Genomic DNA, 15,351 nt, shown 5'->3' on the forward strand with positions numbered 1-15,351 from the left:
GTGGCAGAAACATAATTCTATATGAACTTCAGATGTTCTGTACATAAAAAATTCAGAGTTGCATGAGTTCCAAAGGCTTTTTTTTGTTTCAGCCTACCTACTCTGTGTATGTAAGCTGAGATAGGTAAAGTTTCTTTCTGCAACCATTGATTATCACTGAACACCAAAATTAAGAAAAGCAAGATGGGTTACAAAATGTAAATTTTCAAAAGGAGTAAGAATGTGTTGCCTTAGTCTAAAAGGGCCCTGTTTTCTCTCTCCCTTCATTGTTTTGAGAAGTCTTTGTAGTTAATCTGGGGAAAGCAAATCATGCAATCAAAATTTTCCTTTGATGTGAAGTTGAACATCATCATTCAGGTCTACAAACTTCTAAATATATGTAATCACATTTAGGAGTACATTGAGAGTTTACTCTACAAACCAGCTTTCTATAAGGATTCTATTGAAAAGCTGGTATGTAAAGGCTTGTGGTGGTTTGTCAGCTATTACAGTTTTTGAAAGATGTCTTCCAAAGATAAGTTCTTTGTATATGTTGCTTGTAAACAAACACAACTTTCACAGAAAGGCCAGTGCCTCACTAGTTGCCTTTTAGGAGCTACCATAATTAGATAATATCTGCTTATACCCTCTTAAGAGTAGTAAAAACAATAATCTTATAAATCTGAGATATTGGTTTCAAGGATTCCTGGAAGAATAGTCTTAATCTCACATAAATCTGATCAATAGTATCTTGGATATGGACTGGAAAAGTAAGGTCTGCATCTCTTAGCTCATTTAGACTACAGTGCACTTAGTGTTTAATATAGGTCTAAAAGTAGGCAGAATTCCAGTGTGCTTCTTGTTTTCAGTAGAAAAGTAGATTTCCAATTTAATTGTTCTTCTGTTAGTCGTGGAACATATTGCATGACATATTGCATCAACTCACAGATGAATAACCACTATCTAGATAGTGGTGAGATGTCCCAAAGAACTGTTTCTTCTGCTTCCTCTGAAACATTATTTATTGATAGCCTGCCTTGAACTGCTTGATTTGAATTAACTCCTCCATTAGTTGATTCAGGACTATCAGAAGCAACCTCATCCACTTGTTCCTTATCAAGTGTTTTTACTATCTCTTCAATTTTGCAGCCTGTCCTGGAGAATCTGATCCTGATGTGTCAGTTATTCAATGCTAAAAAAAGTGGAAGATAGGAGGAAATAGGGACCCCAAAATTTATTCCATGCGAGATTGCCCGAGAAAGGATTATGTCCTATTTTCCAGTTTGCTTTACATGTTTATTTGTCATTTCATAACTACCAGCATTTGCGATACTTGTCAGGCCTTTCTTGTGCTCTTGGTGTTGATGTGTTCAAATTATTGTCCATATGAAGTCCAATTCTACTTTGTTTCAATGGATTTTCTCTCTCGTGAATGTGCTTCCTCTAATGATTTGATAAATTTATGTTAACAAGCTGATTTCATTCTTTGGTGGATTTTCTCCTCCTGAAAGCAGGCTTTCCTAAAATCTGAGTATTTCATTTTTGCTCAGGCAGGACATATTGCCTGTATTTGATTTGATGGCAAAAAGGCTTTTCTTGTTCTCACCTCATCTTTTTTAAAAAGTTTATTTATTTTGAGAGAGTGAGAGCTGAAGCAGGGGAGTGGCAGAGAGAAAGGGAGAGAGAGAGAGAATCCCAAGCAGGCTCCCCTCTGCCAGCACAGAGCCTGACTCAGGACTCAATCTCACGAACTGTGAGATCATGACCTGGGCTTAAATTGAGTCAGACACTTAATCGACTGAGCCACCCAGGCACACCTCAACCTCATCTCTTATGGGTGCTTCATGTAAACCTGTGCTGGCAGAAATATATCCTCAGATTCCACCCAATCCTCAGCCCGATAGCTTTCATTTCCTTGCCAGATTGCAAAACTATTCCAACTGATCACAACCTCCTGTAAAAATTAAGGGTCACCCCAACCTCTTGTAACTATAAAGCCTGCCTCCCACAGTCTCTGCTAAGCCACTCTGTTTTCAAGTGCAATTTTCACGTGGCCTTGTGTGTACTGGAATGATTTCCTTCAGGGCTGTATAATTGATTAATAAACTTAAGTTTTAGTTCATCTGCCTGGCATCAGGTGTTGTGCATTTGGCCATCGCACACCGTTTAGGGTGGAACATCCCTTTCTCACCAATGAGGTGAATAGGAGTAAATCAAAACTGGGGTCAGACTTCCTTGTTCCTTTGCACGTCTCTTAATCTTTTGTGGGAAATTGCACATTTGAGATAATATGTTGTAGCAACTCTGGCTACTGACTCCTCCTCTGGTGCTTGTTATTGTTCTTTGCTTTTCTATTTATTTGCTTAATGACTGTTTGGATTATTTTGGAAGTCTATTCCACCTCCCCCAAAGCATGAAACCTCTGATTTACCTCCTCAAGGAACCAAGCACAGGCTTGGATATGCCTTCAATCATTCAAGGATGAGTATTTTTTGCAAGGCTACTTTTGATTGTCTCTTTCCCTGACCACACTCAGCTGGTAATCTTCATGAGTTGCAGGATTGGGCATAAATTGCTCAATAGACTGAACCAATTAAATTTGGGTTCCTTTGATGGGACAGTTTTCAGGTTAGTATTTGTGATTTGTTCTCACCCCAGTGGGGCTCTTCTTAGTTGTACATTTCCCTGGTTCTCTCTGGCAAACTAGCTTTCTTTTTTTTTAAAAAAAATTAATGTTTATTTATTTTTGACAGAAAGAGAGAGAAAGAGGAGAGAGAGAGAGAGAGAGAGAAGGGGGGGCGCACACAAGGGGGGGAGAGGCAGAGAGAGAGTGAGACACAGAAAACAAAGCAGACTCTTAGGCTATGAGGTGTCAGCACAGAGCCTGATGTGGGGCTTGAACCCACGCACCGCAAGATCATGACCTGAGCCGAAGTCAGACACTTAACCGACTGAGCAACCCAGGCACCCTGGTAAACTAGCTTTCTTACAGTTTAGTTTTTAATTTGAATAATTCTACTCACTTACTCTTTTTTGCCAGCTCTTCTTTTATTCATTTTTTAAAATATGATTTATTGTCAAATTGGTTTCTATACCACACCCAGTGCTCATCCCAACAAGTGCCCTCCTCAGTGCCATCACCCACTTTCCCCTCGCCCTCACCCCCCATCAACCCTCAGTTTGTTCTCTGCATTTAAGAGTCTCTTATGGTTTGCCTCCTTCCCTCTCTGTTTGTAACTGCTTTTTCTCCCTTCCCTTCCCCCATGGTCTTCTATTAAGTTTCCCAAGATCCACATATGAGTGAAAACATATGATATCTGTCTTTCTCTGACTGACTTATTTGACCCAGCATAATACCCTCCAGTTCCATCCACCTTGTTGCAAATGGCATGATTTCATTCTTTCTCATTGACAAGTAGAATTCCATTGTATATATAAACCACGTCTTCTTTATCCATTAATCAGTTGATGGACATTTAGGCTCTTACTCTTAATTGCTCTTAACCACAAACTATTATTTTTGAGAGGGCTATAAGCTTCAACATCTTCATCGTCTATTGCAAATTGATTCACTTCCCTTGGGAAGAGATGCAGAGCCCTCTGTTTAATGGCCTGCTTCTTGGGAAAAAGTCTATGAGCTATAGATGAGGAACTGGGAATGGTGTACTTCTTAATGGGTAACACTCCTGCTTTGGGAGCTGCTGATTCAGTGGAGGGGGACAGTAGTTTCAGGTCTTCTTGGTTTGACTCACCTAGTGTGGAATCTCTTACTAAACTGGGGCCCCAATATTCTCAGTTGTGCTGCATCAAAGGTAATCCTATAGGGGGAAACTGCATGGAAGACGGGAACCCCACCTCAGACTATACTCACCTAGACTTCACGTCAGCAATAGGTAGGTGGAGCAATATGAGAAATGTTGATGCTCTGCCTTTTCTGGAAAGATCACTCTGGGAGAAGCGGGGAGAAGGTACCCTGCTTTCTTGGCTGTACCAATTTGGAGTTTCTCTCTTGCTGACAAAGGAGGGAAAGAGGGGGTATAGGTTTTGGCTCAAATGCCACTGGTTCTCGCTGTCCTTATCAATTATTTGTGTTTATTTATTTATTTTGAGAGATTGAGAGAGCACGCGCATGTGCTTGAGCAAGTGGGGGAGCGGAGGAGAAATAGGGAGTGGGAGAGAGAATCCCAAGCTCACACCCGGCTTTCATTTGAAATCCAATGTGGGGCTCGAAACCACCGACGTGATAATCACGACCTGAGCTGAAACGAAGATTCGGGTGCTTAACTGATTGAGCCACATAGGCACCCCACGGCCCTTATCAGATTTTAGCAGATATTCTTGAATAAATGTTTCTTTACTGGCTGTATGCCCTTAGGAGCATTTCTAGATAATTTACATTGTTTGATTAAGCAAACAAACAAACAAAAAAACACAAAACTAATTTTTACCAGTTTCATTGGGGAGCAGATTCATAGAGCTCCTCAGGTTATCATGACAGTAGTGCAACATCTAGCAATCTTTATTAGTCACCTCCTTAAGGGCCTGTTCTACCTCAAAATGCCAGCAGTGTGAGAATGTAAGGGGGCATGAAATGGTCACTGAATGCTATGTCCATTCATGCACTGTTACATCACCCTCACCATGGGCAGCAATGCTTTGTCTGCATGTAAGTGTCCCAATTATCACAAAATGTGGATGCTCTTGGACTCAAGAACTACCAGTATGTGGCTAGAATCTGCCACTCACATAGGGATGGCACTGCATCAGTGGAATACATTTCAATGTCTGGTAGATACCAGTGATAGCCACAGAATGGCAGCAGAGAGCCCCTGTAGTCCATTTGTTAAGAATGGGCAGGAGGAACCAGGGCACCTGGGTGGCTCAGTCAGTTAAGCATCTGACTTCAGCTCAGGTCATGCTCTCATGGATCTTGGGTTCAAGACTCGCATCGGGCTTGCTTCAGATTCTTCGTCTCCCTCTCTCTTTCTCTCTGCCCCTCCCTCGCTCATGCTCTGTCTCTCCCTCTTAAAAACAAATAAACATTAAAAAATAAATAAATAAATAAATAAATAAATAAAAAGAATGGGCAGGAACCTTTCCTTGAGCTCTATGTTTTAAGTATGTGTCATACTTTACTGTACTATGAGGGGAGAACCAAATGGAAAACACCACGATTAGTACAAGGGCAGTGGACAAGTACACAACCAGGAACTCATCTGTTTCCTCTGATGTAGTCATGTGGTTGCCTTGAAGCACCACAAAACAGCAGTGAGAGGGCCTGATGGCTCATGGTGGGGTAAAGTTAACCAAATGTTTAACGTGACCCACCTGTAAGATTTATAAAATTTGCAAGGTCTGGAGGCAATACTTCAGTTGGGGTCCTACATGCCATATTCCTAATTATTCAAAATGTTTAATTCAACCAATAAACCGTTAAAACATGTTACATCTCCTTCCATGACAAATAGACTTTCATAATGGCCTGAAAGGTCTGGTTTGGGTTTTGAATTCATGGACCGCTTTACCTTTTGAGCCTTCAGTGTGGGAAGAATTACCACCAACCTTCCAGGCCCATGGCCCTGGACTAGGCCTCAGGCATTCATTCACCAGTCTGCATTTTCTTCCCACCCCGAGTTTTATCCCCCACCTTTGAGGACTCATTTGTATGTATGTGGACAACCTGGGCCAATCATTAACTGTTCCTCATGTACAGCCCTGCTCCTGCCATAGCCACCTGGAAGTACATACACCAACAAGGCTGTTAAGCCACAAAGGACAGCCCCAACAAAGGGCATGCTGGTGCTGGAAGCAGGCTTGGGTCCATTTGGATGAGGAGTTCTGGTGTCCCAGGTATCTCAAGGATGATATGGAGGAGGCTAGGACACTGCGTGTGCATTTATTCCTCTGGCCCCGTGGGAAGAACATATTGAGAAGAGAACCAAAGGGAGTCTTCAAAGCATGAAGTTCAGGAGACGGGCCTCTCTTGATAGGGTCTAAGAAAAATGTTGTGTTTAATAACTGGTACACCATGAACTAAACAATCAGAAACAAAATGAGGGCCTTCAAATCGCACTACAGGGATGGCTGTCTATTTGCCCCACCCTTTCCAACTGCTTAATGCTGAGAAAGAGCACTGTATGTTCTCTCACCATGTAGTTCTAGTCATAAGGTGTACTACGTGATAATACGTTTTAAACTGCCGGCACTGGTGAAAAGAAAAGTTTTTGGATGCATTACATTTAGTCACTTTAATAAACATTAATTGAGCACCTATGAAGATGGAGAACAGAGTGCTTGATATTTGGGGAAGGAAGAATAAAACCTTCTAAGTTTGTTGGTGTACCTGAGTGGCACAGTCCTTTGAGTGTCCAACTCTTGATTTCAGCTCAGGTCACGATCCCAGGTTCATGGGGTCGAGCCCAGCGTCAGGCTCCAACACTGAGTGTGGGGCCTGCTTAAAATTCTCCCTCTCTCCCCAGGGCACCTGGGTGGCTCAGTTGGTTGAGTGTCCGACTTTGGCTCAGGTCATGATCTCACAGTTTGTGAGTTCGAGCCCCACACAGGACTCGCTGCTGTCAACTTGTCAGTGCAGAGCCCACTTAGGATCCTCTCTCCCTCTCTCCCTGCCCCTCCCCTGCGTGTGCTCTCCCCAAAATAAGTAAATATTTAATAAAAGATTCTATATCTCTCTCGTTGTTCCTCTCCCCAACTCAAGCTCTATCTCAAGTTAAAAAAACAAACCTTCTAAGTTTGCAATTATTCAGGATTTCACAATCCATATGAATAGGGTCAAGAGGGGTGGAGCAGTAAATACACGTATATAGATTTCTGCAGTATTAGTTAGAACATGAGATGTGCTACCACACAATAGGAAAGAAAGAGATATTGATGGAAAATACAAGCACCTAGGCAGCTTTACCTAAATGTAGGAACAGGATCTTCTATCATCAAACCTCTGGCCTTTCTCTGATCCTCCACTCTGGTAAACTAAGACTTCATTTTCCTTAAACAGCTTCCAGATAATAGGCCCATTTTCTCCCTTTCCTCTTTTAATTCATTGCCATTTTTATTAGGAAATATTTCAGATGTACACAGTCTATGGTACCGACAACACTACATCCATTTATCCACCGCCCCACTTAAGAAATACATTACTAATACAGTTGAATCCCACTGTGAGCCTATAGTGCGTTAAACTGCATCTTCCAAAAAGAGATTTTCAAGTCCTAATATCTATTCCTTGTAACTGTGACTTTATTTAAAAAGGGGGGGTCTTTGCAAATATAAGCAGGTTAAGGGACACAAGATGAGATCATCTTGGATTAAGGGTGAGACTAAACCCAATGATTAATGTGAGTGCAAGACAAAGGAGAGGGAGGATTGAGTTACCGACACACAGGGAAGGTCATATGAAAACGGAGGCAGAGATTGGAGTTATGGTGCCACAAGCCAAGGGGTTCCAGGAACCACCAGAGTCTGGAAGAGGCAAGGGGTATTCTCTCCTGGACCTTCAAAGGAAGCGTGGCTGTGTCCTCAACCTGTTTTCACCTGAAATCAGAACTTCAGAACTAGAGAACTGCCAGAATCAGCCCCCAGGGTGTGAGGGTATAGATTTCTGTTCGAAGCCCCCCACTTTGTGTACTTTGTTATGACAGGAGGAAACTAAGATGGCCCCTCGCCATTTGAATTCTCCTCTCTCCCTCTACACAATACATAACCACTCTCCTAGAGAGCTCTTTTTTGTTCCATTACATGCCTCTCTGCATGCTACATATGCATGCATTGCTCCAGTGCATGCCTTTTACCACATATACATGTATCCATAATAAGTATGTTTGTTTTGCACGTTTTGAAAATTCATATACATAGTGTCATAATGTTTCTGTCCTTCTGGAATGAGCTTGTTCCCTTATCCATTATTTTGAAATACCACCACCCAAAGTTTGTCCTTCTAGGAGGTCTTTCTGTGTGTCCCAGGCCCTTAAGAATTCCAGTCTCATCCCCAGCTCGGTCAGTCCTTACTGTCTACCTGAAACATCCTCACATCAGTGAATTAATGCTGCTCCTACCACAGGTGAAGCTTGAGGTTTCCCCTCATTCATTGCTTGAAATGTGTGGTTCTCAAACATTACTGAGATTCGGTACCACCTGGGTGGACTTGCAACACTGGGACTGCCGGCCCAGCATCAGGATTACCAAGTCAGTAGGTATGGAGTGGGGCCTGAGAATTTGCATTTCTAAAAAGTTCCTGAGTGATGCTGATGTTGCTGGTCCACATCAGCCCAGTACAACCCAGCACCATCTTGTCTCTAGGTAAGCTAGGTCATCCATCAGGTACTTCAAAAACATGCAGTAGGGGCAGCCTTCATCTTTCTTTATATAAATTCTTTATAATTTTGTAATTAATTTGAGGATGCAATAAAAGAACTTAAAACAGGCTTACCAAATGGTTGAAAGTGATTCCTTTCAGTAATAGTAAGGTGGGTCAAAACAAAAAGATACAAAGATAGGTTTGAGTCAGTGTTCTATATCTAAAACCCTGCAGCTTATTCATTTTAAACAGGCTTTCATTTTTAATTTGAACAAATGTTGTCATATCTCTCAAAGGTGTAAAAAAAAAAAAGTGACATCACTTGTTTAGTGATAAACATTGGAACAAAACCAGTGGTGATAAAATTTCCATGGACAACTTAAAACCAGAAAATCTCAATTCATTGTAGAACAAACTCATTGTGGCTTCCTTCGTTCATGCCTTTCTATGCCTTCAAACTGTAGAAGAAATAAGAGACAATAATTGAACTCGATTAAAATGCACCAGTGACTTTCTAAGTCTAAGAATAGGCAATCCTATGTATGTCTGTGCTAACAGGAGAAAACATGTTTTCTTCTTGTAACCCAGACACATGGGTATTAGGGTGATCTTGCACATCTGATGTCCTCAATTCTGTCACACACCAACCTCATCTCCTATTTCCCAAACACCAATAAGGCTTGTCCTGTTTTGTTTTGACAGAACATTCTGGTATTTAGACATTTCTTTCCATTTTAAAAGACTCTTCTCTATCCATAAACTATCGTCTCTTCTTGGGATCCTAGATCTCAAGTCACAGTATCCGTAAAAGGAGAAATAAAGAGCCAAGAACAAAATATGCTGAATGTAGATCAACTTAATTATCAATCCAGAGATAAACAATAATCTTACCATGACTATTGTTTCTTTTTTCTTTTCATTGTCCCCTAAAATATAAAAATTTACAACTGAATAAATGGTTAGGTAAAATCATTAAATGTGGTCCTAAATAAAATTCTTATGATAACCTGTGTAAGTAGTCGCATTCTCAAAAGAATTCTCTCCTTGGGGCGCCTGAGTGGCTCAGTCTAGTGACTGACCCACTCTGGATTTCGGCTCAGGTTATGATCCCAGGGTTGTGGGAGTGAGCCCCAAGTCAGGCTCTGCACTGAACTTGGATCTTGCCTAAGATGCTCTCTCTCTTCCTCTCTGTCCCTCTCCCTCACTCATGCATCTCTCTAATATAAAAATAATTAGGGGCGCCTGGGTGGCTCAGTCGGTTAAGCGTCCGACTTCAGCTCAGGTCACGATCTCGCGGTCTGTGAGTTCGAGCCCCGCGTCGGGCTCTGTGCTGACAGCTCAGAGCCTGGAGCCTGCTTCCAATTCTGTGCCTCCCTCTCTCTCTGCCCCTCCCCCTTTCATGCTCTGTCTCTCTCTGTCTCCAAAATAATTAAACATTAAAAAAAAAAATTAAAAATAATTAAAAAATAAAAAAGAATTGTCTCTTCGTTAGTCTAAGAGAACTTATTTCTCTGGCTAACTGATGAAGGCCCAGCCAGTGTTCATTCAAGTCCCTTTAGCCCTTTGTTCTGGTAAGTGTGGTGTTCGAAACAAACATTGGTCTCTGCCGCCAGGGCTGACACATTTCTCACTTGTAGAAGACTTACAGCTATAACTGAAAGGACTTGTAACTATGAATGAAGTACATTACAGAATGTGCTACATTCTGTAACAATATACATCATTAACATTACACTGTCTGGTAGAACTAAATTTTTGACATTGGTTTTGTTATTTACTTTACTGGGGAAAGGTGTGCTGTTTTGAAGGGACACATGCACCCCCATGTTTATAGCAGTACTATCAACAGTAGCCAAAGTATGGAAAGAGCCCGAATGTCCCTCGATGGATGAATGGATAAAGAAAATGTAGTATATATACATATATACATATATATATATGTATATACACACACACATATATATGTATATACACATATATATATATGTATATACACACACATATATATATATATGTATATACACATATACATACACACACACACACACACACATACACACACACACACACACACACATACACACACACACACACACACACACACACAGTGGAGTATTACTCGGCAATCAAAAAGAATGAAATCTTGCCATTTGCAACTATGTGGATGGAACTGGAGGGTATTATGCTAAGTGAAATTAGTCAGTCAGAGAAAGACAAAAATCATATGACTTCACTCATATGAGGACTTTAAGAGACAAAACAGATGAACATAAGGGAAGGGAAACAAAAATAGTATAAAGACAGGGAGGGGGACAAAACAGAAGAGACTCATAAATATGGAGAACAAACTGAGGGTTCCTGGAGGGGTTGGGGGAGGGGTGGGCTAAATGGGTAAGGGGCATTAAGGAATCTACTCCTGAAATCATTGCTTCACTATAGGCTAACTAATTTGGACGTAAATTTTAAAAAATAAAAAATAAAGTTAAAAAAAAAAAGAAATTCAGAAACATAACTGATGTATGTGAGGCACAGTTGGGTGACACACAAAGCTACACACAGATACCTGGGTTCTCAGGGATTGCTCTCTTCTGGGTCCAGATCTTTTTCAGCTTCTTCACTTCTCATCACTTCTCCTTTCTTTTCCTCGCCTCCAGCTTCTTGGACCTCATTATCAGAGCTTTCATATTTATACCCACTGGCTTCATTAGTGAAGAATAATACGGACTTCGGGACCAGAACTTCACGGAAAAAATAGCCCAATTTATAATCGGTGGCCACATCCATTACTCTGCCCTCAGGATAATCAGGAGGATAGAAGTAGGTGAAGAAGGAACAGCTGGGCATCTTCCTAGTGGTTGATACACTTCTTCGGCCCTCACATTTCCGCAGCTTGGTAGTTTTCACGGTGACATTTTCCCCCTCTTTCCAGTAGATCTCACACCCTGTGCTACCGATAATTTCTGGCCCTTTGGAGAAGAAGGGGTCAGAATCATCTGGGTCTGATCGCACTCGGTATGTTTTCGTCAGGACTTTGTTGAAAAAGTATTCGTTTGACTTAAAGATAAATTCTATGGTGAAGCTCATTGGTTCCTCAACTTCCGAAAACTTAATTTTTACATCTTCCAAGTGCTGTAGTACAAGCTCATCATTTCTTCGGATCATCCTACCAAGCATCTTCACATTTTTAAAAGCCATCAACCAAAAGTGAGGTATGCCATCTGCTTGCCCTTTTCCTTCAGGCTCTCTTTCCATTTCCCCCGCCCCGCCTTCCTGAACACCTACTTGCCACTGACATTCGCCTTCTGTGGGCTCATGGATTGCATTGATGATCTCCGATCTCTTATCAAACAGAGGTTGGTAGAAGGCAGCATACTTTTTCTCAAGATCGTGGAGATCTTTATAGAACTGAGCTTCTACTTGCGCATATTGGGCCTGAAGGTTTTTGAGAGCGAGGACCCGCTGCTTCACCGCTAAAGGCAAGTGCTGAGCACTGCCTGCCTTTGAGCTGGGTGCCCCAACAACGGGAGCTGCAAGGGCCTGAGGACGTGACGGCCACTCGCCAACCTGGACCTTGGCGGGTGCACAGGCTCCAGCCTCCCAGAACTCAGAGGCATCACCCAGGGCCTCGTTTTCTTTGACCTGGGCCTCTGCTGCAGGTTCCCCGGCCTTTTGGGATGCAGCCCCCTCTTTTGGTTCCTGCGGCCCCGGCGGCGAGGTGCCCTCTGCCAGGGACTCACCCACCCCGACCTCTGCTTCCTCTCTCGGGTTCTCCTGATCCTGGGGTGCTGGTCCCTCTCCAGGGTCCTGGGATTCCCGGGAGTGGCTGCTGACCACCACGCGGCCTTCGCGGGGCCCAACCAGGACATGGTCGTTATCATGGATACGGTGTAGAAGAAAATGGACCAGAGTCCTGAAGAGGGACCGAAACTGTGCCACGGGGGCCTCGGGAGCACCCGCAGGGAGGACTTGTGGGCCCTCTTGGCCATTGCTGTCTTCCTCCTCCTCTTCAGTCTCTTCCTCTTCCTCCTGACTGTCTTCCTGGTTTTCGTCCTGCTCTTCCGACTCATATTCAGACCCCTTCTGGTCCCCAAACTCAAATTCGAAATCTTGAGATGGGTAATCATAGTCGTCCTCGTCCCCAAACTCGAACTCGAAGTCCTCTTCTTCGTCGTCTTCGTCCCCGTCCTCATCTTCGTCTTCCTCCTTGTCTTCTTCCTCTTCCTCCTCTTCTAGCAGCTTCACAACCCAGCTCTCTTCTGCGGCCCAGGTGGCCTCCTGCCCATCCTCCTCTTCAGGAAGGGCTCTGGAAACCTCTCCGGGAGGCAGGAAGGCCGCACCCTCCTCGACTCCGCCTTTCCCTTCTGAAGGTGACACCCAGAGCCCGAGGGGCCTGGGGTCCTGGCCTGCCCCATCACCAGCTTTGTCCTGGCCACCTAGGACCAGATTTTGCTCCTCTGTGGCAGCCATGGCAGGAGCGACTTGCCAGTCAGTGCCTCAACTGGAGCTTTGACTGGACTGCAGCCACAACTTTGGTGAAAATGGCGTCCGTGAAGTGACTGCCCTCAAGGGGAGGCTGTTGGCAGCAGGGCCTGTGCCGAGCCGGTGGGGGCGGCAGAGAAGATGGCTTCAGAGGACATAACAGTCTGTGAAGGTGCCTGTGGAAGCCCCGCGACACGAAGGGCAGAGGGGCAGCCCAAGGAGCGGCCGAGCCAGACCGCGCCTCAGGTGGCTGTGGACGCGGGGCGGGGGGGGGGGGGGGGGGGGGAGATTCCGTTGGGATGGTGACGGGAGGAGGAACTTGGAAGGGTCAACAAAGGGTCACTTCCCCCATCGCCAGCTCGAAGCTCATTTGCTGAGAAGCAATGACTGACATGCCCAGCGTCCAATGAGTGATCGAGGTCCTCCGCTTCCCTCAAGGCTCTAGTATCCTGTGTTACCCTTCAGTCCCACACATGTCCTCTTCCTTTTAATTCTGTGATTGCAAGCAGAACCATAGTGTCCCTGTAGGGCGGCACCCTGGGGTATGCAGACTGCGTTTTCTTCCCCAATTCCTGCCCCGGGGTGGCTCATGCCAGTAGAGACACAGTTATTTAAGAAAAAATAAAATAAAAAGGTGTGTAAATCAAATAATGGTAATCAGTAATGGTAAAAGACCTCCCATAAGAGAGAAAGAGAATTTGGATGCTTTAACTTACTCAAGCTGCTTAGAAAAGAACATACAAAGTTGAAATGGATGTCATGAGAACAGAGAATGGAGGAAGTTTTAAAGTAGGAGGTGCAAGGTGATTCATGGATGTGCCCAATTCACTTCAAGCCTCTAAAAGAATGAATAAAGAAAGAGAGTTACTTCTTGTAAAGAAAGGCCTGGGCTAAGCACAGACTATGGACTGAATTGTGTGCCCACCCAAATCCATACCCACAGTGTGATGGTATTTGGAGATGGGGGGGGGGTGGTCTTTGGTAGGTAATTAGGCTTTGATGAGGGTGGGGTCCACTTGTTGGGATTAGTGCCTTTATCACAAGAGATTAGAGAGCTTGCTCTCCATCTCTCTGCCCCACCCTCCCCCGATCCCCTTTTGTGAAGACACAGAAAGAAGGCAGCTACCTACAGGCCAGGATGAGGGTTCTCACTAAGAACCTGACCAGATAGCAACCCCCACCCCTGACCTTGGCCTTCCCAGCCTCCAGAACCATGAGAAATAAATGTCTGTTTTGTAAGCCAGCCTGTCTATGGTGTTTTGTTATGGCAGCCTGAGCAGACAAATACAGCATGGCAGGGTAAGCTTCCTAGAACGACCTCTCAGTCAACAGTACGAGTCTTTTTGTTGTATTAAGCCCTACTTAGCCAAGACTTCATGTGTAAAGATTCTTGAAGCTAGGAAGAAATCAACAGTCATTTTTTACTAATTCCATCTGCTGTTGCCACTGAGCACAGAAGCAAGCCCGGGTGCTAGTTGTAACTTCAAGTTCAATAGAACATGACCTATGTCCCTTACGGGAGACACACTCTCTTTGATTCTGACAAACACGAAAGTGTCACGGATGGGAAGCACACATTCTGCAAGTGTGCTACGAGAATAATCATGAGGAGAGCTGTTGCAGCTACTCTGAGATAGTATGGACCCCTACCGAGAATTTGGTTCAAGTGTCAAGACCAGTGTCACCACACACACCACCGAGAGGATATGAATAGTGTATTACTTACTTACATAATGAGGCTTTGGAGCGGAGAGCATGACAGGCTTCCCAGGCAGCTCCCCCAAAAAAGCTTGAGACAGACAGGAAAGGAGACTGGTTTGGGAGTTTTATTGTGGTTAGTGGATGGGGGCGACATGAGGGTTTCCATGTGCAGGCAGGGGCTTGTGTAGTTTGAACCCCACCCATCCAAGGGCACCAAGGGAGAGAACACATAGGTGTTTTCACAAGCTTGCCCAGATGTGGGGCACTGGGGTAGAGTTTTAAAAGCCCTCAGCCATGAAACGTCAAAGAATGGAGTCAGACCCTTTGTTACAATTCACCCCTGACATGTGACTGATGACAAGCAAAATGGGCTGCTTCTATTTAATTGAATTCGAACTCATGGAAGTAAGGCATTATGGCACTCTGTGAGTCCTGCAGCCTGAGGCAGGATAGGGAGGTGAAAGGCCCCTTGACTGCCTGTTCAGGAGCCCAGCAGTGTGTATCCTGAAAAGCGAAATGAATGCCTCGGTCACTACCAATGATGTCTGGGACTCCAAAGCAGATAAGGGGTGTCTTGGCGAGGCCTTGTATTGTGGCTTTAGTATATGCTGAGTTAGGTGTAACCTTGATTTATATTTTAGGAGACCACGGGGCAAGAGATCCCCGGAGTTCTTTATCCCAAAGGGGACAATCTTGAACAAGGAATGGTCGTTGCTGCCATTGGCCCTATCAGCCGGCCAGACAAGGACAGTGGCCCTATAGTCTGTAAAAATGTGCAGATTGGGCTGACTGTTGGCAGCACATCCAGCGCTAAGGTGACTGCCTGAAGTGCAGTCAGTTGTGCTGACCGTGGGTCCCTTCTTACATTAGAGATGTCCTGG

General features: G+C 44.1%; 1 protein-coding gene and 1 pseudogene across 2 annotated transcripts; both read right to left on the reverse strand.

Annotated features, from left to right (window-relative positions):
• Nucleotides 1-288: 288 nt before the first annotated feature.
• Nucleotides 289-5,371, reverse strand: LOC122235283 (annotated as a pseudogene).
• Nucleotides 5,372-8,674: 3,303 nt separating this feature from the next.
• Nucleotides 8,675-13,024, reverse strand: LOC122235392 (nucleosome assembly protein 1-like 1). 2 transcript variants are annotated; one of them, XM_042974627.1, is made up of 3 exons: nucleotides 10,854-13,024; nucleotides 9,182-9,216; nucleotides 8,675-8,748 (listed from the first exon to the last, which is right to left on the reverse strand). In XM_042974627.1, exon 1 carries the CDS (start codon nucleotides 12,755-12,757, stop codon nucleotides 10,862-10,864), a length of 1,896 nt encoding a protein of 631 aa, XP_042830561.1. In that variant the 5' UTR covers nucleotides 12,758-13,024; the 3' UTR covers nucleotides 8,675-8,748; nucleotides 9,182-9,216; nucleotides 10,854-10,861. The 2 variants fall into 2 exon arrangements, with proteins under 2 accessions (XP_042830561.1, XP_042830560.1); XM_042974626.1 differs by lacking the exon at nucleotides 9,182-9,216.
• Nucleotides 13,025-15,351: the final 2,327 nt, after the last annotated feature.

Source organism: Panthera tigris, chromosome X (genome assembly GCF_018350195.1).
Source record: "Panthera tigris isolate Pti1 chromosome X, P.tigris_Pti1_mat1.1, whole genome shotgun sequence".
Taxonomy (NCBI): domain Eukaryota; kingdom Metazoa; phylum Chordata; class Mammalia; order Carnivora; family Felidae; genus Panthera; species Panthera tigris.

Excerpts from the sequence above, each read along its gene's own strand:
- LOC122235392 (XM_042974626.1), bottom strand. The coding sequence starts at position 12,757 with ATGGCTGCCACAGAGGAGCAAAATCTGGTCCTAGGTGGCCAGGACAAA.